Source organism: Carassius carassius, chromosome 2 (genome assembly GCF_963082965.1).
Source record: "Carassius carassius chromosome 2, fCarCar2.1, whole genome shotgun sequence".
Classification (NCBI taxonomy): Eukaryota; Metazoa; Chordata; class Actinopteri; order Cypriniformes; family Cyprinidae; genus Carassius; species Carassius carassius.
The window spans coordinates 10033223-10057399 of NC_081756.1; the positions used below are offsets into that span (position 1 = coordinate 10033223).

At 37.2% G+C, this 24177-nt stretch overlaps 2 protein-coding genes and 1 non-coding gene across 8 annotated transcripts; 1 reads left to right on the forward strand and 2 right to left on the reverse strand.

Annotated features, from left to right (window-relative positions):
• Positions 1 to 127: 127 nt before the first annotated feature.
• LOC132101935 (cysteine and glycine-rich protein 3-like) lies at positions 128 to 8541 on the reverse strand. 2 transcript variants are annotated; one of them, XM_059507151.1, is made up of 6 exons: positions 8412 to 8541; positions 7022 to 7206; positions 4613 to 4781; positions 3752 to 3884; positions 3435 to 3528; positions 128 to 373 (listed from the first exon to the last, which is right to left on the reverse strand). In XM_059507151.1, exons 2-6 carry the CDS (start codon positions 7131 to 7133, stop codon positions 300 to 302), a joined length of 582 nt encoding a protein of 193 aa, XP_059363134.1. In that variant the 5' UTR covers positions 7134 to 7206; positions 8412 to 8541; the 3' UTR covers positions 128 to 299. The 2 variants fall into 2 exon arrangements, with proteins under 2 accessions (XP_059363134.1, XP_059363140.1); XM_059507157.1 differs by having other exon boundaries at positions 7022 to 7153; positions 8412 to 8538.
• Positions 8542 to 9240: 699 nt separating this feature from the next.
• On the forward strand, positions 9241 to 9313 carry trnar-ucg (transfer RNA arginine (anticodon UCG)). The gene has a single exon. It is a non-coding gene; the product is annotated as a tRNA-Arg (tRNA).
• Positions 9314 to 9852: 539 nt separating this feature from the next.
• Positions 9853 to 20052, reverse strand: LOC132101856 (transcription factor E2F8-like). 5 transcript variants are annotated; one of them, XM_059507100.1, is made up of 15 exons: positions 19066 to 19208; positions 18892 to 18982; positions 17436 to 17681; positions 17190 to 17346; positions 16799 to 17110; positions 16249 to 16410; positions 15853 to 15996; positions 15539 to 15742; positions 15181 to 15265; positions 14398 to 14543; positions 14087 to 14295; positions 13578 to 13895; positions 13300 to 13435; positions 11414 to 11736; positions 9853 to 10628 (listed from the first exon to the last, which is right to left on the reverse strand). In XM_059507100.1, exons 1-15 carry the CDS (start codon positions 19101 to 19103, stop codon positions 10479 to 10481), a joined length of 2721 nt encoding a protein of 906 aa, XP_059363083.1. In that variant the 5' UTR covers positions 19104 to 19208; the 3' UTR covers positions 9853 to 10478. The 5 variants fall into 5 exon arrangements, with proteins under 5 accessions (XP_059363083.1, XP_059363075.1, XP_059363062.1 ...); XM_059507092.1 differs by lacking the exon at positions 19066 to 19208 and adding an exon at positions 19776 to 20052 and having other exon boundaries at positions 14087 to 14543; XM_059507079.1 differs by having other exon boundaries at positions 14087 to 14543.
• Positions 20053 to 24177: the final 4125 nt, after the last annotated feature.

Consider the following 24177-nt stretch of genomic DNA (forward strand, 5'->3'; position numbering starts at 1 on the left):
TTTTATTCTGTTTGGAACTTACACACTTCAGCTTTTCAGATCCAAATTGAGATTTGGATGCATTGTCAAAATGCATAGTTATTGCTAAACAAGAAATACATTGTTAATTAAGTTAATTGAGGAAACATTTAATATTTGCACACTTTTATTTATTCCACTTTGGGGAATGTTTAGAGGTTAAATGCTCTTGCTATTGCGCTCCTTTACTGAGCCTGCAAGAAATTAATCATGACTGCCACTAGGGGGCAAATTCTGATATTCATACTCCGTTGTTGCTGCAATGGGTTGGTCTAAGCTTGTCATTCATTGTCCTCAACCACACCCAGGTTCCCCAGGCCACGCCCCTTTGGACCAAAGTTTTTGGCATAGCAAACTGAAAAAAAATAAATAAATAAAATTGGAGGAATCTGTTGACAAATTTGAATTCTGGATAATAAAATATGTCACTGCTAATGTTAAATTGTGCACTCAGGATAAAAGGTACAAAACTGTCACTGGGGCGAGACCATCAAGAGGTAAAGAAGGTACAAATATTTATGGAAGCACATGGGTAGCGATATTCAATTTGCAATGTAATATGCAAAATGACAATGCATTTCTGTATTTACATTTTCATTTTCCAATACATTTGTGCAACATTTGGTGCAAAATGAAAATTAAATTACATAATTTTCATTTGCCATTTCATACACCAGTTTTAATATGTAAAATGAAAACTAATTTTAACGCTTTATAAGTTGCAAAATGAAAATGAAAATGTATTACAGAAATGATTAGATATGTATAACATGTTCAAGCAAAAACTGTGGCAAAATTATCATTTAAATGCTATTTTTCTTAAATGCATTAACACTCACAGTCAAGACACTTACAATTGCATTTTCATTCAGTGTCCCGCAATGAATGTAGCAAAATTCAATGTGCACATTGAAAATGCATTCCGAACCGATCACGTGTCCGCCCCCTCCCGCCATGTCAATCACTGCGTGAACAAGGCGGGGCTTGCAGAAGGTCAGAGACTCAAATCTCAAGAAGAGGATTCAAGTGAGAGAACATGGACAAGACCGTTGGTCCGTGTACGTTTTGATCATTTCAGTTTATGGCTTTAATATTACATTCGCACTGGTAGGCGGGGCTGAAACGCTGATTTCATCTGATTGGTCGAATCGCTCCACCTTCAACTCGGTCTTTCCATTCTTTCAGGCAGAATAAGAGTCAGTGCGAGTGAACCACCGCTCACTGTTAAATAGCATAATATTTGAATCAGATGTAGCTGGGCACATAATTCGTGCTGCTGAGACCTGCAAATTATTTCTAGGTTGTAGTATTGTATGAATATTGTCCCACTGATAAATACAGTGCAAATAGTTCTGTCTCTTTGGAAAAAAGTGAAGTGGAAATAAAAATCGATAATAGACTGAACAGTTCCATGTCTGTAACATTTACCACTCTCATCTTTCAAGTCATAAGGCACTAGGTATGTGTGTGTGACATTAATAAATAATTGTAAAAATTAATATAGTTACATTTCTAAAAAAAAAATATTAAAATTAGCTCTATGCTGCTGAGTGCTCCTGCAGCCTACCCCAGAGCGCCCTCTCGCGACTGTAGACGGTAATGTTTTCTCTTGGTTCTGAATAAATGCGACTTATATATGTTTTTTTCCTCGTCATGACGTGTTTTTGGACTGATGCAACTTATACCGAAAAATACGGGTAACATTATTATTATTATTTATTATGAGAGTAACTGACACAGACTAGAACTTTAATGTTTCACCAAATTCAGCTCAGATCTTCAGACTCGTCTGACTCGTGTTGCTGTATAACTGGCCAGACTTACCTTCCCAAAAAAATCCTATTTAATTTTATTTCATAAATTTAACTATATTTATTTCCACTTCACTGTTATCCAAGGAGACAGAACTATTTGCACTGTTTTTATCAGTGGGACAATATTTATACAATATTATAACCTAGAAATAATTTAACGGAGTCTCTTGCAAGTCGCAGCAGCACGAATTATGTGGCCAGCTACATCTGATTCAAATATTATGCTAATTAACAGTGAGTGTAGTTTCAGACATTACAGTGCTTCACTCCGCACTGACTCTTATTCTGCCTGAAAGAATGAAAAGAGCTGAAGCTGGAGCGATTCGACCAATCAGATGAAAGCAGCGTTTCAGCTCCGCCCACAAGTGCGAATGTAATATTGAAGCCATAAACCTTAATGATCAAAACGTACACGGACCGACACGGACCAACGGTCTTGTCCATGTTCTCTCACTTGAATCCTCTTCTTGAGATTTGAGTCTCTGACCTTCTGCAAGCCCCGCCTTGTTCACGCAGTGATTGACGTGTCGGGAGGGGGCGGACACGTGATCGGCTCGGAATGCATTTTCAATGTGCACATTGAATTTTGCTACATTCATTGCGGGACACTGAATGAAAATGCAATCGTAAGTGTCTTGACTGTGAGTGTTATTGCATTTAAGAAAAATAGCATTTAAATGATAATTTATTAATGATAATCATTTCTGTAATACATTTTCATTTTTTTAATTTTGCAACTTATAAAGCGTTAAAATTAGTATTCATTTTACATATTAAAACTGGTGTATGAAATGCCAAATGAAAATTATGTAATTTAATTTTCATTTTCATTTTGCACCAAACGTTGCACAAATGTATTGGAAAATGTAAATGTAAATACAGAAATGCATTGCCATTTTACATATTGCATTGTCATTTTGCATATTAAATTGCAAATTGAATATCGCTACCCATGTGCTTCCATAAATATGCACCTTTTAACCCCTGAGAGTGTAGTATTCAGCGATATTTTGGAAAGTTAGTGTTATTTATTTATTTATTTATTTTTTAACAATTAATGCAAATTTCTATGGAAGCCCATTTCTTCCATGGGACTAAAAAGTGTACTTGCAACGTTTTATCTCACAAATTCTGACTTTTTTTTACGTATCACATTTTTTACTTCTTTTTTACTCTTCTTCTTCTTGGATCTCTGAGTATACATTTAACAACTCTCTAAGTTCATTTTTTCCAATTCTTTTTTTCCTCCGAATTCTAAGTTTACATCTTGTTTTTTCTTGTTTTTTTCACCACTAAATAAAAAAAAGTGAATTACGGCTTTTTATCTTAGAATTCTGAGTTTACATCACGCAATTTTGAGAAAAAAAAATAAATCTCAGAATTGCAAGATTCGAGTCATAATCTCCTTTTTCCTTTTTATCTCCTGGTGGAAACAAGCTTCCATACATTCCTGTTAACATGATCAAAAACACTCAGCATAATAGATTAAATACACATCAATTATGCTTTAATCACTTCAATATTTGTCCTACTGATTGCATCAGTTGGGCTTTAATGGCTGTTGAACAAATAACAATTGCAGCCTCGTTTGATTGTTTCTACCTTTACAGTAGAGCTCTCCATCTTTATCCGTCACTGTGGTGGACTCCAGGCTCTTCCCACACAGTAAACAGCGGAAGCAGGTTTTGTGCCAGGGCTGTTGGAACAGAACCAATCGCATCTGATAAATTACTACAGTGAAATGTGCTCTACACAGCGCTGAACTGTGACAGCAGCATGCTGCAGAAATGCTGAGAAGGGAAGACTTTCTCAAAATATGCTTATATTTGTGTTTGAATGGTTTAATATCAATATAATTCATGTCGTAACACAGTATAATGTGCCAAAACTTTTGAGTCAGCTTCTTGCTTTAATTTTACCTTCCCAGCACCCATGACTTTCTCCGCTGCGTAAACGGCTTTGGAGCAGCGAGGACAGCGATCCGTACTCCCAAACTTCTGTGCAAACTTGCTTGGGTTTGAGTTAGCAGATGCAGGATGGGGAGTTTTGGGCCTTAACATGTAAAAAAAAACATACACACAAGAATCACAAAACAACAACAATAATAATAAAGTTCTTCTAAATGCTATTAAAGGATATCTTTAAAGGAATAGTTCACCCAAAAATGAAAACCTGCTGGAAATTTACCACCCTCTGGCCTTTCATGATGTAGATGAGCTTGCTTCTTCAACAGAACTGATTTGGGGAAATTTTGCATTACATTACATGCTCGCTGTTTAATCCTCTGCAGTGAATGGGTGCCGTCAGAATAAAAAAAAAAAAAAGTCAAAAGAGCTGATAAATACAAATACATTTACATGTAAATCTGTGTGTTTGTAAGAAACAAATCCATCACTAAGGGTTTTTAACTTTAAACAATTGCTTCTGGCTAATTTAAGAGTCCTCTTAATATTGCTTTTTCCAATTAAAATGTCATCTCCTCTATATTAGGAGAGAAATAAGCACAGATCAAGCACAGTTTGCAACCAAAAACAGTTCTAAACATGTTATTATATATATATAAGCAAACACACTGAAGCCTTTCACTGCATAAAGATGTTAATTGATGAACCGGAGTTGTGTGAATTACTTTGGCTAAATTTCTCCAAATCTGTTCTGATGAAAAAACAAACTCATCTGCAACTTGAATGGCCTGAGGGTGAGTACTTTTTCAGCAAATGTTCATTTGTGGGTGAACTGTTCCTTTAAGAATATATTTGAAATATATTTTCAGGACATACTCCTGAGGCTGACATTCTTCATTATTAACGGGGTCAGAACTCAACGCTCCAGCTCCCTGGCCATACCCATAACCTTTTGGGCCATATTTCTTGCCATAGCAGGATTTGCAGTAAATCTCAGACTCATGTGCTGCGACTGTTGTGCTGTCTAAACCTTTTCGGCAAGCCACTAGAGAACAGAAAGTTCACAGTAAAACATGACAGAATAAAGACATCGAAAAAGTATGAAACACTAAATAGATACAATTCAAACATTTGTTTTTGAAATAATGCTCTTTGGCTCATAAAGGCTGCATTTATTAGATTTTTAAAAAAAAATTCTGTAAAAACTATAAATATTATTACCATTTAAAATATATATATATACTGTATATATATATATATTTTTTTCAAATGAAATATATTTTAAAATGTAATTTATATTTTCAGCATTATTACTCTTCAGTCTTCAGTGTCACATGATCCTTCAGAAATCATTCTTATATGCTGAATTGATGCTCAAGAAACATTTCTTATTATCAGTAATGAAACCAGTTGGACTCCTTATTGAAACTGTGATCAATGTGGTTATTTAAGATTCTTTGATGAAAAGAAAGTTCAAAAGAACCGCATTTATTTGAAATGGAATTTGTTTTGCAATATAAAATCTCGTACTGCTGAGTTTGTTGTTAGAGACAGAGGGAGTCTAGAGTTGGAGCGTGATCTCACTGCTCCTCCAGAGGGCTGTCATCTCCTGTCTGCGCTCGTCAGCTGCTGCACTTTTGGCCAGGGCGGCTCAAGAGACTCACGGGGGCTTGTCTTTGTGTCTAATTTTGGGCTGGATGAACAAGAGGCTCTGGGAGACCGAAGCATCCCGGCCAATGTCATCCACAGCAGATGGAAACAGTCCCTTGAATGGTGTCGAACCGCAGGGGTGTCTCAGCCTGACTATCACTGCACTTCCTGGCATGACTCAAGCGTTTAAGAGTTATTGCTGTGCCACTGAATGCGGCCTGCTCCCTGGGAAACATTTCAAATAGTACTTTTGCATTTGATGGCATTTTAGTTTAGCCCTTGCCCCCTCCCCATTTGCATGTATTAACTATATATTAAATATTCTGACATTATTAAAGGAGTCATATTATGCTCTTTTACAAAGTCTTGGTTTTGTTTTGGGGGTGTACCAGAACAGCTGTCATATTTGGTTGTTCTCTCCCAAGTCTGGCATGAATGGATAGAATAGTTATCAAATGAAGCCCGCCTTCTGAAATATGAAGTGTGCTGTGATTGGTTAGCTGGGCCAGTGTGTGTTGTGATTGGCTCCACTCAGCGCCTGGTCGGGAAATGTCATGCTCCTTAACATAGCCATCTGCTGCAAGCTTCAGTGTAAATATTGCGTCAAAATCAAATCAATTTGAGCGTGATTTAAGCCTGGATGATTGTAACCTGTTTAAACTTGTCTGTCTTGGGAAAGCTAGCGTGTCTCAGACATAGTATTAACTCTCGTTGTCTTCTCTAGTGCAGCTCAACCAGGTCTTGTCTTATTTTTTGACATTTGTGATGTCACAAATCCCAGAAAATATAAATTGTAGTCCAAACGAGTCGTTCTGTGTAGTTCTTGAAAAGTGATTTCTGTTAAATAAAATATCTCCTTTTGAAGTGGACTTTGAGCTTTGTAACTTTGCAGATCTTTTTATGCTCAAACAGCAACATTACAGAAAAACTAAAGTTGAAAAAGTGAAAAAGCATAACAGGACCCCTTTAAATATTCTGATATAACCAGACACATGAAGAAAAAGAAATAGGTGAGGATTATCCTTAACTAAAACTAAACCCATAAAAAAACACATTACTTTTAAAAATAAAAAAATAAAAAGAATTTTAATAAAAAATTTACAACATAAGACAACATTTCTAATTTTCATTAATTTAAGTTGAAGTACTCAAATATCTAACACTAACAAAATTCAAATCTAATGTAAAATGTATAATAGTTGTGATAATAAAACAACACTCCTTGGAGCTTATTGCTCCGTCCTAATATATACTGATGCTATTGAACAGAACATATACAACTAAAGAGTAAATATGATTGACAAATATACTAATGGAACCAAGGACCACAGATTATAAATTATATTTTTTCATCATTTATTTTTATGTATTCTTTTGTTTAGTTAAGTATGGTTTTTCATTTGCTCTTTTTTCTTTTTTTGTTTATATGTATTTTTTACATTGTTATGCATTGTTTGTTTAACATACCTTAAAAAAGCTAAAACAGCTTTATTCATAATGCTCTTATTTTTATTATTTGGTAAGAAATGGAAAACCTTAACCCTTTCTGAACTCGGTCTTATTGATTCTGATATTTAATATACCCCCTTTTCTTCTTTCAGGTGCGAGTAACATTCAGTTGTTTTGTGGACTTACTGCAGATGAAGCAGGTTTTGTGGAAGCTCCGGCTGTTGCACTGGATCTCCTCAGCATGGTAAACCGTCTTCTCACAGGCCGCACATTTGACTCCTCCACCCCAGTTTGGCATCTTCAGCTCTGGCAGAGACTCTGACGTTCACAGGGAAGAGAGACAATCTAACCAGGACTGTCAAAAGCACTGACTATAGAAAGAATGAGTGTTCAAATCAGTTAAGTAACACAGTTATCTTTACCATTTGTTGAACACTGAGAGAGAAGCTGACTTCCTTTTTTAATATGGTATGTGACAGGTCAGATATAAAAATAGATCTCAAAGTAATATGTCTCTTTCTATCTAATCTCTTTGAGCAGCAGAATATCACCTCACTAGTGTGGAATGCAATGATAAGGGTCCAGAAATAGGTTTTAATCATGCCACTGCCAGCTTACAAGAAGTGACTGCTTTGTAGTGTGACTAAAAGATACCAATTCTGTCAAATCTATTTGAATATTTACATTACCATTAATTTGGGTGTAAAATGTTTCTTATGTTCACCAAGGCTGCATTTATGTAATTGAAAATGCAGTATATTGTGAATATCACTACAATTTATTTATTTTAAACTGTAATTTATTCCTGTGATGCAAAGCTGAATTTTCAGCATCATTGCTCCAGTCTTCAGTGTCACATGATCCTTCAGAAATCTTTAATATGCTGATTTGCTGCTCAAGAAACATTAAGTGTTATTATTTTTATCAGCAATGTTGAAAACAGTTGTGCTGCTTAATATTTTTGTGGAAACCATGATATGGTTTTTCATGATTCTTTGATGAATGGAATGTGTTTTTTTCTCTTGATAATAGTAATTTTTTTCAAATAATAAAAGCCCACACTTTTGACTGGACATGTAACTTTATTAATCTTACGTTGATAATCTATTATACTCATATTCTACGTTATAATAAGGACAGGTTTAGTAATTTCATGACTATTCCAGAAATATTAATTAATAACTCTTTCAATTTCATATACACTCCTATTAAAAAGTCATTAACAGAGATTATGTGTATCAGAAAACCACTGTACAATCAGACTATTTCATGATCTTTCTAGAACGTTAGAACTAGAATTTTTTAGTATGTTTTCGTATTAGAAATTAGTATATGGTATAATTTCATTTTTGTTGTTTTGTTTTCTTGATGAAAGCCGTAAGAATTACCCATCACCATTACTCAATAAATAAAATAAAACGTATACCTATTTAAAAAAAAAAAATTAATTCCTCTAAAATCACAATGCAAAGGAGGCTTATTTCCAACGAATGCTGTATGTAAAATATTTACATTACAACACAAATTATCAAGCCATGGATAGACATAAAAATGCAAATGTTTGAATTGTACTTACACAGGTTAAATAAGAATTTATAATTTTTTTTCTGGAAATGTTGCTTTAACATCTGTCCAGCTCACGGTCCTGATGATGTCCATTTCTGACCCTCTTTGGCGGGTCTTTATATTGTGGGCATCACTCCCCCACCTCCACACACACTCACTCATAATTTCAAGAGGACCAAGAGGCCCGGCTGACATTTAAATGAGTGCATCCTCCTAAATTAACTGACAATACACAAATGCAATGTAGTTGCAGCGGCCTCCGATCCCGAGCACAGATATTCTACAAGCACCACAACATTTGTTCAGCACTTTAAAGGCTTGAGTGCCCAGCTCAGTTTAACAACTGTGCACAATGTGAGTTCACTCGCTGTACAGCCGAAATATTGTGAAATTTCATGGCTGCTGCATAATGTGCATATACACTAAATGTTCTGGGTTACTGAATTTAAAAAACTGATGATGAAAAAAAAAAAGTAAATTTGTTTACAAACAGCCGGAAGTGCAGCGCACTTGATACTAAATAAGGAGAAGAAGGGGGAGGAGAAACGGCGCAAAATGCTGAAGATAGAGATGATTAGGTGCTTTATGTTCTTGCACTTCTTTATTTTGTTTACTTTATTTGGTAAATGCTTGGATGCTTTGTGGGATTTTTGTTTTTGTGACATTTTGTAATTCAATAAAAAAAGTTTTGATATATTATTTTCAAAAATTATTTTTCAAAACTTTTTTTTTTCCAAGTACAAGACCGTCTAGTCCAAAATATAAACATAAAAAAAAAAGTTTATTCAATTGCAAGACTGAAATCCATTGGATTCTGTTACGTTGTGTTGTTATCAACCGGCCTCGTGGCCTAATGGATAAGGCGTCTGACTTCGAATCAGAAGATTGCAGGTTCGAGTCCTGCCGGGGTCGCATCTTTATGGACATTACAAAATGCCAATATAAACAGCCAACCCAGCTGCTGGAGAATGACGTTACTGCAGTTTATCCCCAACACACATCTAACGCACATGAGCTTGTTGGCTTGGGTGTTCAGGACATAGCACAGCTCTCTATATAAATTTAAAATAAAGTATTTACCGGCAGGCATGCAGTACACATAAAAAGATACTATATAGCAAATTTTTACTGCCTTTTTTTTTTTTAAGTTGCAAAATGTAATAACATTTAATAATATATAATAGATGTTACTATATTATTGACAAACACTTCATTTAAAGCTGGATAAAAAATTTACTTGAAATTTATTTAAATTTACTTGATTATATTTAAAGGTAGTTAAAGTGATGATGGCGAGTTTAATCTTAATTATTCCACTGACTTTGATATGACAATATGATATGTATTTACTGTTAAACACGTGAAAAAATGCATTTCTGTATCTTAATAGATTAAGATTATAAAGTACCAGTCTAAAGAACTTCTAAAAGCACATTTGAAGTAAAGAAAGGTTTCGCCTTCATTTATCTTTATTACATAGAAATCAGATTGTAAAGGCAGTTTAAATTAATGATGTGCAGATAGTAATATTATCTACAATATTTAATAACACCATTAATCTAACATTCTCCCATATTAATACACCATGACACAATGCCAAGTTATGGTAATATCATATACTGTGGTACTTTAACACTCAAAGGCAATGCCACAAGCAACAATAATAATAATTTTAAAAAAATCTTACAAATTTGGCAATTCCTAGAATCCCTGAAATCAGATTTCCTGTTAACATTTCATAGTCTTTGACCATTTTTTGTTTGTTTATTCTTCACCCTAGATTTACAGCATATTTAAAACAAACAAACAAACAAAAAAACCTGCATTGTGCTTTTATTTTGTAAATAAACCCTCAACTGTCTTGTCAAACAGCACCATGTCCGCTGTCCTGCCTTCTTTGAGAGCCTCGGCAGTAAAAAGAATGAAGCACCACAGATTCATATGAAGTGAATGCAGACCGTACAGTAAAGTAACAATATAAAAAGAGAAAAAACATAAAACTGCTCAAAGACAAATAACAAGCACACACCATGGCTCAAACAGAACAGTGGTTTTTAGCAGCGTCAGTGTGAAGGTCTTAGCTGTCCTCTGGACTCACATCAAGCTTTCTCTGAGGGATGTAGATGTTTCTGGGAGCTGCGGTGCTGGTTACAGTAGGGAAGGAGACCGGGGTGTGAAAGAAACTCTGCTGGAGGTGTTGACCGCCTTTAGGTGTGTCTACTAAAGGCTGCAGGAGAGAGAGAGAGAGAGAGAGAGAGAGAGGGTAAACAACAAAGTACTACTCACACAAACCCTGAGAGGCTCCTTATTACAGTTTCAAAGACCAGTTTAAAGAAATGTTATTTGAATATATTTTCAAATGTAATTTATTCCTGTGAAGCTAAGCTGTATTTTCAGCATCATTACTCTTCAGTCTTCAGTGTCACATGATCCTTTAGGAATCATTCTATTATGCTGATTTGCTGATTAAGAAACATTTTAGTTATTATCAGTGTTGCTGCTTAATATTTTAGTGAAAACCACAATACATCAGGATACTTTGATTAAAAGAGAAATGCATGAAAAGAACAGTCTTTATGTGAAACAGCAATATTTTGTAAGATTATAAAAATCACTTTTAATTCAGTTTTACTGAATAAAAGTATTAATGTCTTTAAAAATTCATGAAATAAAAAATCCCACACCAAGCTTTTGTACGGTAATGTAGGTCAAACTAAATTTTATTTTTCAGCTATAGGAAAACTAACTTTAATGTGACTTGAATGGGCATATACTACAAACATAATAAAATGTTTTTTGTTTTTAAGAAATCCTTTTTATTTTATCATCGGCCAATACTGGTGTTTTTCGAAGCCAAAAAAAAATCTCTTTTTCTATTCCAATTTTCCTAAAAACAGTTAAAAACAACCGTGTTTTTTTGTTTTGTTTTTACAACAGTGGATTGCTGGCTGTGCATTATCTCATAATGCAATACTTCTTTCCATATTGTTGAATAGTTGGCAGGGGCTGTACCTGTGGTATGCTGATGAGGGTGACGTGCTGCCCATGTATGGAGGCCGACTGCAGAGTTCGGGCAGGTGAGATGGGCTTCACAAAGATCATGCCCTGTGGAGGGAGCCCTGAGTGGGGAGACGGGAGCGTGCTGGCCTGCTCAGGACTGGAGTTTGGTGTGGTGCTGCCGGGGATAAGGCCCAGGTTCTGCAGGGTGAAGTTGAGAATGGCAGGACTGGGGCAGTGGATGTGACGCCCTTGAGAAGGGAAGGGAGAGATGGACGGTATCCGGTTTAGAGGGAGCCGGGTGGGGGTGATTTCTTGAGGAAGAGGAGGCCTGGAACCTGGAAAGAACGGATGCATCTGTGATTGTTCAATTCATCACATGCAAGTTTACCTGCAATTCACTGACACATGAATAGTGCTCTGCACAGGAACCTCACGACTCGGCTAATGCTCACTAGCTGGGTTTCCATCCAAATGTGAAAAACAAACTTTTTCCATTCACATTGATCGAGTGGCTGATGGTGGTATTGGTAGCCATGTAACTAACAGTAAATAAATCTAAACGAAACAGAAATACAACATCCGATCAGACTAATTGGAAACAGACAACTAATCATGTGGGTTTAATGTTCGCTACTTCAGAATTTATTCGGCAAATGCGTTTCAATCTCCCATTATTCGCAAGCAAACAAACACAAAAAAAACAAAAAAATTTTTTTGTGAATTAAGGGACTTTTCTCTTTCTCGAAATTCGGCATTTCCAGAACTCGTTTCTGATGTGATACTTCAAAATGTGGATGAAAACAGGGTCATAGAAGCATAACTACTGAATGTTGCTAAGCTAACAAACCTAACAAGCATGTGCAGCACTCACTTTGGATGAAATCTCACACTCTGTACAACTTACTATTAATAGTAAGCAACGAATAGTAATGAATGAACCAAAGTGATGCACCATAATTTTTTCTTTAAACTCTGAAAGCTGTTCAAGTTGTTATTATCTTAGGTGATCGATTAAACAAGTCGTGTTAAAAGTTATTTCAGCTGAACAAGTTTTACATATTGCTAAATAAAAAAATTAAAATAAAAAAGCGCACCATCAGAGCAGCACTTCATTAAATGTTACTTTCGGTCAATTTTGGGCTTATTGTGGTCAGCTGCATAAATGTTTTTATGCATTTTTGTAAAACATTTTGGTGACTCCTCACAGGTCTCACTTGAGTTCCAAAACTTTTGAGAATATCCTTGATATTTCCAGATGTTTGGTTATTAGAGTTATTTTATTTTATTAGTATTTTTCAAAGTAATTTTTATTCAGACTGATTCACGAAATTAATCATGGAGATAAACTGCTTTGACAATACATTTTTTTAACATTTTTGAAAAGTTTCATGTACAGATGACAACACTGTCAAAAGATCCGTGTTCACACAGATCATAGAAAACTAGTAAAAACCAAACAAAAAAAAAAAACAAAAAAAACAAACAAACTGTATTTTGCATGCCGAGCCAGTAATCGTCACTTCACATTTTAGAAATACACATTTTAGTAGTTTACACGGAGACAATAACAGTACCGTTTTCAAAAAGTGAAAAAGTGAAGGTGACGTGACATTCAGCCAAGTATGGTGACCCATACTCAGAATTCGTGCTCTGCATTTAACCCATCCAAAGTGCACACACAGAGCAGTGAACACACACACATACACACACTGTGAACACACACCCGGTAATACACTGCTGAAACACATAAAAAAATGTTTTTAACTGAAAATGGCGTCAAGCAAACACCCCCTAAAACTCACAAATCAAATCTCAAAAAATAGGGTTTACTCTACCCAAACTCAATATTTAGCCAAGGAAATATAACTACAAAGAATAGCTAGAAAAATGCACCATACCTGCTGTTGGGGTGTGATAGATGTTGTACGTTTGTGTGGAGGCTTTAGAGCTTTCTCCAGTGGAGTATTGTGGATCTTTGAAGTTCACAAAGGACTGCTGGGAGATCGGAATCAAATAACCTGCGGGGATCAAAGTCTGATGCAAATGAGAGAAATTAGGGTCAAGACCAAACTTGTGCGAAAAAAAAATTAAAAATTAAGCATGATGGAATTTTGAAGATCAGACACACACGTGTAGTGTTCCTGTGCACACAGAGTGTAGTATGTAGCACTCTTACCTCTGTATGTATGGGTCCAGATGGCCGAACCACATCCTGAAAGGGAACGCTGGGCTTCTGGGCCTGTGATTGTGGTGGTCTGACAGGTGTCAGTCTGGCCTCATTGTCGGAGGTCTGAACCTTCTCCTCCTTCTCCAGGAAGGTCTCCAAGCTGTGCTCCAGAGGCGCTGTGCCGGTGATTAGTGAGGGAGGCTGATTCTCAGAGGGTTTGGAGAACTCCAGGTGCAGGGCTCTCGGGGAAGGCCGGGTGGAGGCAAAATCCCCTCTACGGGCCTTCAGGCGGGCTTGTAGGATCTCACACAGTTTTGGAGAAACACTCTTAAAAGCAAATGCACACCAGAAGGTTAAAACTGTTTCTCCGTGTAACATCAGCACATTAAATGCAGGTATTGGGCAGTTCCTTTAAGACAATTCAGACTTAAAATGCCAGTTTGAATAATTAATTCATTATGTGATCATGCTTATTTTTATCATTAAATATGACTATAAATAAAAACAAGTAATCTTACCTTTGGCTCTGTCCGCTGTAATTTAGATGGACTTCCTGTTAAGCTCTTTTCTCCACATCCCCGTTTAAGGGTTGAGGGACTCGTCGGCTCTTTACTGTCTGATGATGGTTGGTTGGTTTGGTTACTGCTAGATGTCTTTGTGTTTGCACTTCCTGGGCTTTCAAATGTCATCGAACGAACCGCTAGGCTAGTGGGCTGCGGTCTGAGAGCTGTGGGGTGCATGTAAACAGCATATGACCCGCCTGCCTGGTGTTGAGGTATCAGAACCGGGATGATCGGGGAGCACTTGGTAGAAAGATATGGAATTGCACCTGCGGGAAGAACTGGGATCTGCATTCCCGAAGGCCCGTGAGACTGATGATTGCTAGCAGACGTGGATTCAGGTAGTTCAGATACTTGTGGAGTGCTTCCACTCAAAGCGAGTGTAACCTCATTCTTAGGCTGAATATGATGGACCCTGGAAGACCAATACAAACGTGTTATGTCTGAAATGGATATTTAATTGTCTTTTTTTTTTACCGTTCTAAGGGTCGGGACACACCAAGCCGACTTCAAATAACTTATGGCGACTAGACCAAAAAAATAAATAAAAATGCTCAGACTTCAGCCGACTGCAAACTAACTCAGTAGTTCTCTGCCTGCATGAGAGGAATTAACTGTCTATATCAGCAGCTATCAATAGCATATATTCATCATAAACCAAAACAAGAATATACGAGACATATGCAGATATATAAAATGTAAACAAAGCAGCGTTTGCTTACCATTTTGAATATCAGTCATATTGATAACTTTCTTCATTCGGCTCATGTTGTAAAGAAAAAATGTGGATTGAATGCTTGGGTAAGATCACGTAACATTAGTTAACATTACCGCCTTCATTTACTTTCTTGTTTTCTTCACTTTCACATTAATTCCGGGCACTGATACGTTCGCTAAACCTAGCATCCAATCAGAGATCTCACTTTCACTGACTGCCGCCAAAATAAGCTGATGATGTGAAAAAACTAGCATTACAGATGCTCGCCGAGGCCTGACGCTGGCCAACCATCGGCCTGATGTGTCCCTGCCTTAAGCAACACAAGTTTTCTTACGTTGATTGTTCATCTAGTTGCTTTTTGCAGATAGCAGCCAGATGAGCCATTTTGTGTGTGTAGAAGTTACCATTTGCAGAATCACCTATAACACGGGATAAGACATTAGTTTTTAGATGTAGTAAAAGTCTAGGGATGTTACTAAAATCGATAAAAGTTTGAGGTTATTGGAGTCTCTTATGCTCACAAAGGCTGCATTTGTCCATGTAAATTAATTCTAAAGCATTTATTTAATCTAAAATACAAAAAAATATATATTTTGGCAAACTTCAGACTTGAGATTCCAAGCAGATGAAATCTGAAAGTAGAAAAGACTATTAGTTTGCTGCTTGCTCCTGATGAAACATTTATGGCTCACCTGTCATTTTAACTGGACTAGAAGGTGCAGAGTTGATTTTTCTGCGGTCATCTTGTATGCTCTTTACCAGCTTGACTAAGGAATTATGTCGAGTAAAACCTCGCTTTGTTCCGGGTGAGGAAAAGAGATTTTTAGCACAGTTGTCAACAGAGGAACGAGACTCCAGAGGTTGTGATGCTGATGATAAAGTTGAGGTCCCCAGGTCTGTAAAACAAACATAACCAATAACAATAAATTACATAAGAACATATGCAGACTGCTTAAAATAACCACTACAAGTAGGATCATGAAAGATTTCATGGAAAACATGGTACCCTCACTCTTTGGAGATGGTAAGTCTTCTGGCCCAGTCCACTTGAAAGCAGGTTTTCTTCCTCTATCCTCAGTCACATGCACTTTCTTTATCAGCTCTAGGCTGCTTAGAACATTTGCAATGTCATAAAGTCTGCGGATCTTAGCTGCCATCAGAAAAGAGAGAATCAGATAATCAATTACATCTTCAATGTACAGACAGTTCAAGTACTGATGAGTTTTAGACTCGAGCGTCAATGAATAGGTTTCTTCAAAGCGTTTTTTATTTACTTGATAATGCACTTTTTGCAAGATCTGTATCTGTTTTCAACCACCAAATGAAATGGTTAACATATGTGCCATACACTTTGAATAATGATTCAAAGTGTTTTTATATGTATGATGAGAGCAGCACTCACTTTTGAACTTGTTTTTGTCCTGATCCACCACGTGATCTTCACCGATGAGGATCTTGGCGGCTATTTCGAGACTGACCACAGGAGGGCTGGACACCAGGAACAACATGACGAACTTCTGACTCATCACTCTCAGAGATTTGTCTTTACGACTGTTCGCAGAAGCTGCAGACAAAAAGCAAGGTCAATGGGAATCAGTGGGTCTCTTTCATAATAAAATGTATTGTAAATAAAAAAAGAAAGGAATTACATTGCAAAGTGACTTATATAATGCAATTAGCGTCAAGCTTGCAAAACACGCAATTTTACATTATTTCTGAACAATCTAATAAAATGTGACTTGTGTGCAACTGTTTTTTTAGTTTCAAGAATAAAACATTACGATGCAATTAAGAACATATGCATAAATTAAGAATTTTTCTAATTTGTACAAATGCAAAATAATCCACACAATTATATTTGTAAATGAGACCTAATGGTTTTCTATCATGCATAGATAGATAGATGAAATAACACAGTATTTGCTAAAGCACATGGTTGGACATTATGTTACCAGCTTTAGCATCTGCTCCTGAAAGCTCTGCTTGACCAGAGTCTCCGTCCGTTTCAAAACTAGACATTTCTTCATTCTCCTTCTCCTCTCCGTCCAAATCGAACTCTCGGTCTCCTCGCTCTAGGCTCCTTTGACGGATCTGCTGCATCAGTTGGCCGTAGCAGTTCTCTTTGCCAGCTCGCTTCAGCATTGCAAGTGTTTGCGCAAGTTTCACCCGTCCATGCCACGTGTAGCGGTTCTTAGCCAGCCGGCTGACCATGTTTAGGCTCTCGAGAACGTTCATGATGTCGTAGATGCGACGTCTTTCCACTTCTGAGAAGCAATTAAGATTGATGAAACACGGCTTGATGAATGAAATCGGTAGATCTGAACTACTCACTGAACGACTTACTCAGTTCTCCCGCCACATCGTCGAGGCTGATGTCGTTGTTTACAGCGGGATTGGGGTAGTTTGGGTACCTTGCAAGAAATTTGTAACACAGCAAACCCAGACTTTTGTCTTTACGACTTATCTGGAGCTTTTCTACTTCTTCTCCTTGTTCAGGCTCCTGTGTGGCACGACAATGAGAAACACACATATTAAAACATTTTAGCTTTACAGTGGGTGATGCATGTCATGCACAGATTTTACTGATACCTGCGAGTTTTCTGATTCACTGCTGTTTATGGCTCGTTCTTTCTCGCGGTTGCGAATCTCAGGACTGGCTGCACTGATGAGCATCTTCAGGTTGGAGGTGGGTGTCCAGGGTTCGCTTGACGGAGCCTCAAGACCCTTAGTAGGTGTTGTTAGGGGCCCCATGTTCTTATGACTCTCCAGTAACGCAGCTTCTGAAGCCTTACTTGCGTTTTTTTGTGGTGTTTGTGGTTCCACAAAAACATGCCCCTATTTCATAGAAAACACATGAGGTCTTAATGATCATAATCCCTTTTTTTTTTTATAAGAAATAGTTCTGGAGTAGAGTTAAACCCAAACCTTTTACTACAAAGGGCCAGAAACCAAACTAGAATGAGCGTTGTGGGGCAAAAATAACTGTTGCAATCTATTCAGCTATATTACATTAAAGGGTTAGTTTGCCCAAAAATGAAAATTATGTCATTAATAACTCACCCTCATGTCGTTCCAAACCCGTAAGACCTCCGTTCATCTTCGGGGGTCAGTTAGAATTTGTTGAATCATCGAAAATACATTGTGGTCCAAAAATAACGACTTTATTCAGCATCGTCTTCTCTTCTGGGTCTGTTGTGAACGAGTTCACGATGCTACTGACGTATGACGCTGCTGACTTCTGGTGCGCCCAATAACAAAGATAACACGTCAGCAGCGTCATATGTCAACTGTCACAGCAGTCGCACTCACAACAGCCCTGAAAGAGAAGACAATGCTGAATAAAGTTGTCATTTTTGGACCAAAATGTATTTTCGATGCTTCAACAAATTCTAACTGACCCTCTGATGTCACATGGACTACATTGATGATGTTTTTATTACTTTTCTGGACATGGACAGTATACCATACATACATTTTCAGTGGAGGGACAGAAAGCTCTCGGACAAAATCTAAAATATCTATCTTATACGGGTTTGGAACAATACGAGGGTGAACTAACCATTTAAAATATTTTTATTCACTACATTTCAGTGCAAAAATTATATAAAAAATATTAACAGAGAAAGTTGAAGATGTGCATTGTTGGCTTTTTTTTCTTCTTCCTATTTTCCCCTCCTCTTATGATATGATATGGCAGGACAAACCAAAGGTCAACACAGACCAACTTTGTCCTGCAGGCCCTTGTTTGGGCATGTTTGCACTAGAGCAAGGGTCTCCAAACTTGATCCTGGTGGGCCTGTGTCCTGCAGAGTTTATCTCAACACATCTGCCTATTACTTTCAAGTATAACTTACCTAGAAAGACCTTGATTAACTAGTTCAGGTGTGTTTGATTAGAGTTGGAGCTAAGCTCTGCAGGACAGTGGCCCTCCAGGACCAAGTTTGGAGAGCCCTAATCTAGAGTAAGACATGTTAATTGCACAGGGTTTTCAAATCATTCTTTTGCTGACAATAAAATCTGCCAGGCCAAAATATTTATAACTGACCTTGTCGTTTGCTGATCTTTCCTTGAGTGGACTTCTTAAAGGTTTCCTGATTAATTTTTGACCTTCTGATAATGTACTGGACATTTTCCACCTAAAGAAAAGAACACACGAGGCAACGTTACAATAATAATAACGTTCACTTATTATTATTTACATTTAATAAAGCAGTCCTACCGTTTCTTTACAGCATTATACATTCTTGGAGACAACATTGTGAAGATCAGACCGGGTATAACGTTCAACGGCTAAAACTTATTTTTAAAAACTTAACTGATGTGAATAATGTGCATAAATTAAAAAAGTATTATTATTTCAAATTACAGTGTTGTTTTTTTTGCGCTTAACAATAACTGACAAACGTTCCATCGAATGGCTACGCAGCACTCGTGCGAAAACACGCCCCCCGCTGACAACAGCCAATAAGTGCGGCGCAGGGAGGCGGGACTTCAGTGCGTCCCGCGCGCCTCCACACTTTGAAATCTTGGCGCGGAATCTGGTCACCTGCAAAAGAGTTAATCCGGAAGCTACTAACTTTAATACAACTTTAAAGAAATCGTTTAGCTGCGCGATGGTCGTGCGCTTTGAACATTTCCAACAGTCTATACAAACTATTAAGCAGTTTTTAAAGTGACCAGAGTACCCGCAGATGTAGCTAATAACTCATTTGCTAACGTTACGTGCTGTATAATACGTTTCTTGAGCATAAAGTACATTATTATCGTTCCGGAGCTAATTATATAAATGTACGTAAGTACTTAGATCAAAAGTGTAGTCACGTTGGTTCATAAAACTACAAAACTAGGGCTTTCACAGCCAGTTAGCGCGGGTTTGAAACTGTTACCAAGAGCCTGATGAACATGATGAAATTTAAAAGCTATACTCACCCAAAAAGAGAAATAAACCACTTTCACATACTACTCGATATCAGTCGTGCCCCTAAATCCGTAGAAACACTGCAAAGGTAAGTTTTACACGTATACACTTCCAGTCTGAGGTCTCCAATAATATCGGATCCAGCACTTCTGTACATTAACTCTTAATAATTAAAAGTCACTCTAATAAAACCAAAAAACAAATACCGATAGAACACAAACAGATTTTGATGCATAGCGGAGGAAAAGTTGAACGTGGTCGTTTCCTAGAGAGTAAAAAAGTTTATTTGATCAGTTTGACCATTTGTCCCGCCTCGACACAGCGCGCTGCAGCCGTCCCGCCTCCCGTCCCCTCTCTGCCAATCACAGCTGGAGGAGCCAGACAGGGGGCGGAGTCAGACTCACGGGAGTCAGAAGGTCACGGGAGGTAAAAACCATCAACATAAGAAATAATAGACTACTTATTTAACTTAAATTATCAGCTTCCTCTTTGTTGAAAACTCAGTGAACCGAGCTGTTGCGTGGGCTAGGATACCTCTCGACTTCCTTCTCATTTCTTAAGACAAATGCACTCAAATGAGAGAAAAGTATTATGTAATGTAAATATAACCATATTTTGGATCCAAAAGTTAGCAAAACCTGAAAAATTAAAATTTTAAATAAATAAAACAATTTTAAGGATGTGTAATCCTGGTATAAAAAATAAACAGTTTTATTATTTATTTATTTTTCAAATATTTTATTTCACAAGCTCCCCAAAAGTGCAAAAAGTTTTCTTTGAAGGGTAGGGTTAGGGTTAGGGGTGGGTTTAGGTTAAAAGTTTATAACTATCTATATATAAAAACAATAGAAGTCTTTGTAATGTCTAAGTAAATATGCATATACTGCATATATATATATATATGTACAGTATTTATATATATATATATATATATATATATATATATATATATATGTACAGTATTTATATATATATATATATATATATAGAGAGAGAGAGAGAGAGAGAGAGAGAGAGACCTATATATAATACAGTAAAAATATATTGTGAAATATTAAAATCTAAAATAGCCTCATCACAGAGATAAAATGCATTTTAAAATATATCACTTTTTATATTTTTCTCTACACATTGTTTCGATGCATTGACTTTTTAGCAAGGGTCTTTATTTTTTTAGCGTTAAACTATATGGGATCTGTTAAAGTGTATGAGCTGTTACTGTTGATCATGTCATTTTTGCAGCACGGTATTGATGCATCATATATCTCTAGCGACTCCTCCCTTGTCTGCCGCCAGGTGGCGCTGTGCGCGTGCGCGTTCGCTGAGGACGTTTCCATGGAGGCTTTCAGAGGCACGAGGCACCGAGAAAAGACTGGTGTGCGCGGAATGACGTAATGTGATGGACTGAAGCCGCTGTAGCGCCGGTTCTTCGGGCACTGCCTGTCTCTTCTGCTCCGCATCCCTCAGCGGACACTCTGCGCTCTTGTTTAGGGTGAGTTGTCTCTTTTATTCTCTGGTCTGTCGTCATTAAATAGTTGCTTCTGATCTATAATTGCCACGGTCTGAATTGTTGTGCAATGTTAAATTGTTATATTGAATCACTTAAGAACCTAAGGATCTCGACTACAATGCGAGTATTAGGATGAAGGAGGGCTGCATAGCAGATATATGACTACTTACATTAAGAGTATTTATCCATATCCATGCATAAAAATGGCAAACGTCAGAATAATGTTTTCAGGTATTTTAAAACAAATGTTCAGATTATTTGTTTGTGTGGCGCTTATGTAGGAGCAAATATTTATGGAAATCAAACTTGCACAAGATCTCAACTGTAGAATTTGTATTTTAGAGTGAAAACTATATTTAGACGACTTCCCTTTTGTTTATTAGTTGTTTATTGTATGTTTTATGATAAATTCTGATATAATGTATAATTAATAAATATCAATGCATGCAATTACGCTTGTTTAGCACCATCTCAGTCTTTCTCATTCAAGTTGTAGTTATAAAAAAAATATAATGCATTTGCATATGTGTATCTGACAATATGACAAGTTGCTTGTACTACATTTAGTTACTTTGGAAGTGTAAGTTATTTTGCCTTCACATAATGAAATGAAATTTACTTTGTTTCATTTCCTTCTGACCCACGTGCACCTGTTTACGTAAAAAAAAAGACCCATTCTGGAGCAAAAAAACCTTCTTTGGATTTGTGATTTTTGAGGATTTTACAAGACCGCAATGTAAAGCTGCAAGAACATGCCACTGTGTCATCTGGAAGTTTTCAAATCATCAGGAAGATGAATACAGAAATGTGTAATTATGAAGTTGGGGTAACCTTCCCCCCTTCTCGATGCCTGTCTCAGAACAGCCATGCTGGGCTTCATCTGAAGGGATGCACCATGGTGTGAGCACACGTCTGTCCTACCCCAGACTCAATGAATCGCACCAATGAATGGACATTACTGTGGCAAAGGGAATTAGCTTGCTTGCATAGGGACTTTGGATTTGGGAATACTGGAACCGGTCAGAGAGCGCTGGATTTTCTTTTGAAGAAGTGCAGCAGATACTTCAAGGAGTGTTTTTGGAAGATGTCTGAGAAGGGAGCTGAGGCGTCTACAACTCAGCCCCCAAAGTGGAAGCAGGTGATTCACGGTCTGGAAGATCAGAAACAGGTTGGTGCTTTGATTTGAGGTGACAGATAACATACTACAGTGTTTCCGAAATGTAAAGGTACTTGATCTTCTCCTAAATACCCCTTATTTGCTTTCAAATATTTCAGTTTTCAAACATGATTGTGTCTGATTGATTCTTCACTCGCTGTTTGCAGCTCTTTAATCTTTTTAAAGGTTTATTTTCATGCTAAAGATGAAACTTGGACCACTTTCACCTTGGCCATGCTGCACATTATTCTGTGATTTATGGTCAGCTGAGGCCATGCACGTCCCATGGCATATGGCACAATAACATAGCACCAGGTGCAATGGCTGCTTAATTGACTTGTGCTGAGATTTGTGTCTACTTTATGACTGCTTGCAAATGCATGTGCTGACCACAAAGCTTGAGGATAATTTTAGTCTTTATAGCAATGAAGCATTTGAAAAATGCCAGAGTTTTGTAAGAATGTGATTTGCTTTGTTTAGTTTTATTTGAAAGCAAATCCTTGGTTGCTAAGCCTCTCAGTGCAGATTACCTCTCATGCAAGTTTTATGCTAGAATAAACAGCACAATAAATAACAATAAGGCACCACAAACCTAAGCCTTCTTTGCATCCGATCCAGTTTCAGACGCGTTCTGCTCTCAAGAGCTGAACTAATTGGCTTAGAGATTCCTTAAGGCCCATGTTTCACTTCCGTCTTTGGGAATCTGATTTTACATGTAAACAGATATCCGTTTGCTTGCCTGTCCAAGTATGACAATTTTTGCTAGGTGTAAATCCTAGCGTGATGCGAATAGATGAGGCTTGGGCTTCATGGTTGCCCAGCTGGATCCTTCAGGGGCATTTTGGTTTCTCGCCCAGACTTTAAAGGAGAGTTTTGGAGGACTATTAAAATATACAGACTCATTTTGCTGAAATTCTTGGTGGATGGGCTTTTTTTTTCATCGTCCTCTTGGTTTGACTCGATTAGATATGCAAAACGGATCACCTGGGATTCTAGTAGAACATGAATTAATTAAAGTAGCAAAAAGCACAGCTGCTGTTTTCCAATTTTTCAGCATGGTGAACTCTTGTTAGGACACTATGCCTTCACCGAGACGAACACACCGTGACATAAAGAAGATCGTTGGCTTTAAAAAACAAAATTCAAGTAACTAACTGCGTATTCAAGTTATCAAAAGGGTAATACGAATCAGTAATTAGTTCAATATTAACATGGCACTGTATTTTATATTGCACAATAGTCTCTGTTAACCATAAGCAGTGGGTTTGAAGAGGTCTATCCATCTGCTACAGTCCATTGTTTGTGGAATAACAGGGGTCTCCTTGGATCTGACGCTAGGTGTTTCCCAATTACCTCATGCTATATAGATTTTCCCAAGAGAGCTGCTCCTGCTTTGGGTAATTGGATTTTCTCCCAGTATTCGGCCTGATTGTTTGATTATGTGTGTTGATCAAATGACATTTCCTGGGAGAGGCGTAGGTAATGCACTTCACTGTGGAATTGTTCGTTGATATACATAATTTTTTTTCCAGTCTGAAGCTATGAATTTTAGATAAGGGCCTATAGAAGTGACAAAGAGCCAGTGAACACCAGTAGTCCCTTCATTGACAGAAGGAAGGGTGAGTCAATGAATAATACACTAAAGAAATAAGTATAACTGAAAAAGCATAGTGGTCTATACTGAGTAGCGTCTTCATTTATTCTTGTGAGTTTTGCATTGCTTTGTTTTGCTTCAATAGATGCTAAA

Excerpts from the sequence above, each read along its gene's own strand:
- LOC132101935 (XM_059507151.1), bottom strand. The coding sequence starts at position 7,133 with ATGCCAAACTGGGGTGGAGGAGTCAAATGTGCGGCCTGTGAGAAGACG. Across the intron at positions 3,885-4,612 it reads GAAGAATGTCAGCCTCAGGA|GCCCAAAACTCCCCATCCTG; the intron begins GTATGTCCTGAA and ends TTACATGTTAAG. Across the intron at positions 3,529-3,751 it reads AAGTCATGGGTGCTGGGAAG|CCCTGGCACAAAACCTGCTT; the intron begins GTAAAATTAAAG and ends CTGTTCCAACAG.
- LOC132101856 (XM_059507079.1), bottom strand. The coding sequence starts at position 19,103 with ATGTTGTCTCCAAGAATGTATAATGCTGTAAAGAAACG. Across the intron at positions 16,411-16,798 it reads AGGAGCAGATGCTAAAGCTG|CTTCTGCGAACAGTCGTAAA; the intron begins GTAACATAATGT and ends TTTTGTCTGCAG. Across the intron at positions 11,737-13,299 it reads CTATCACACCCCAACAGCAG|GTTCCAGGCCTCCTCTTCCT; the intron begins GTATGGTGCATT and ends CGTTCTTTCCAG.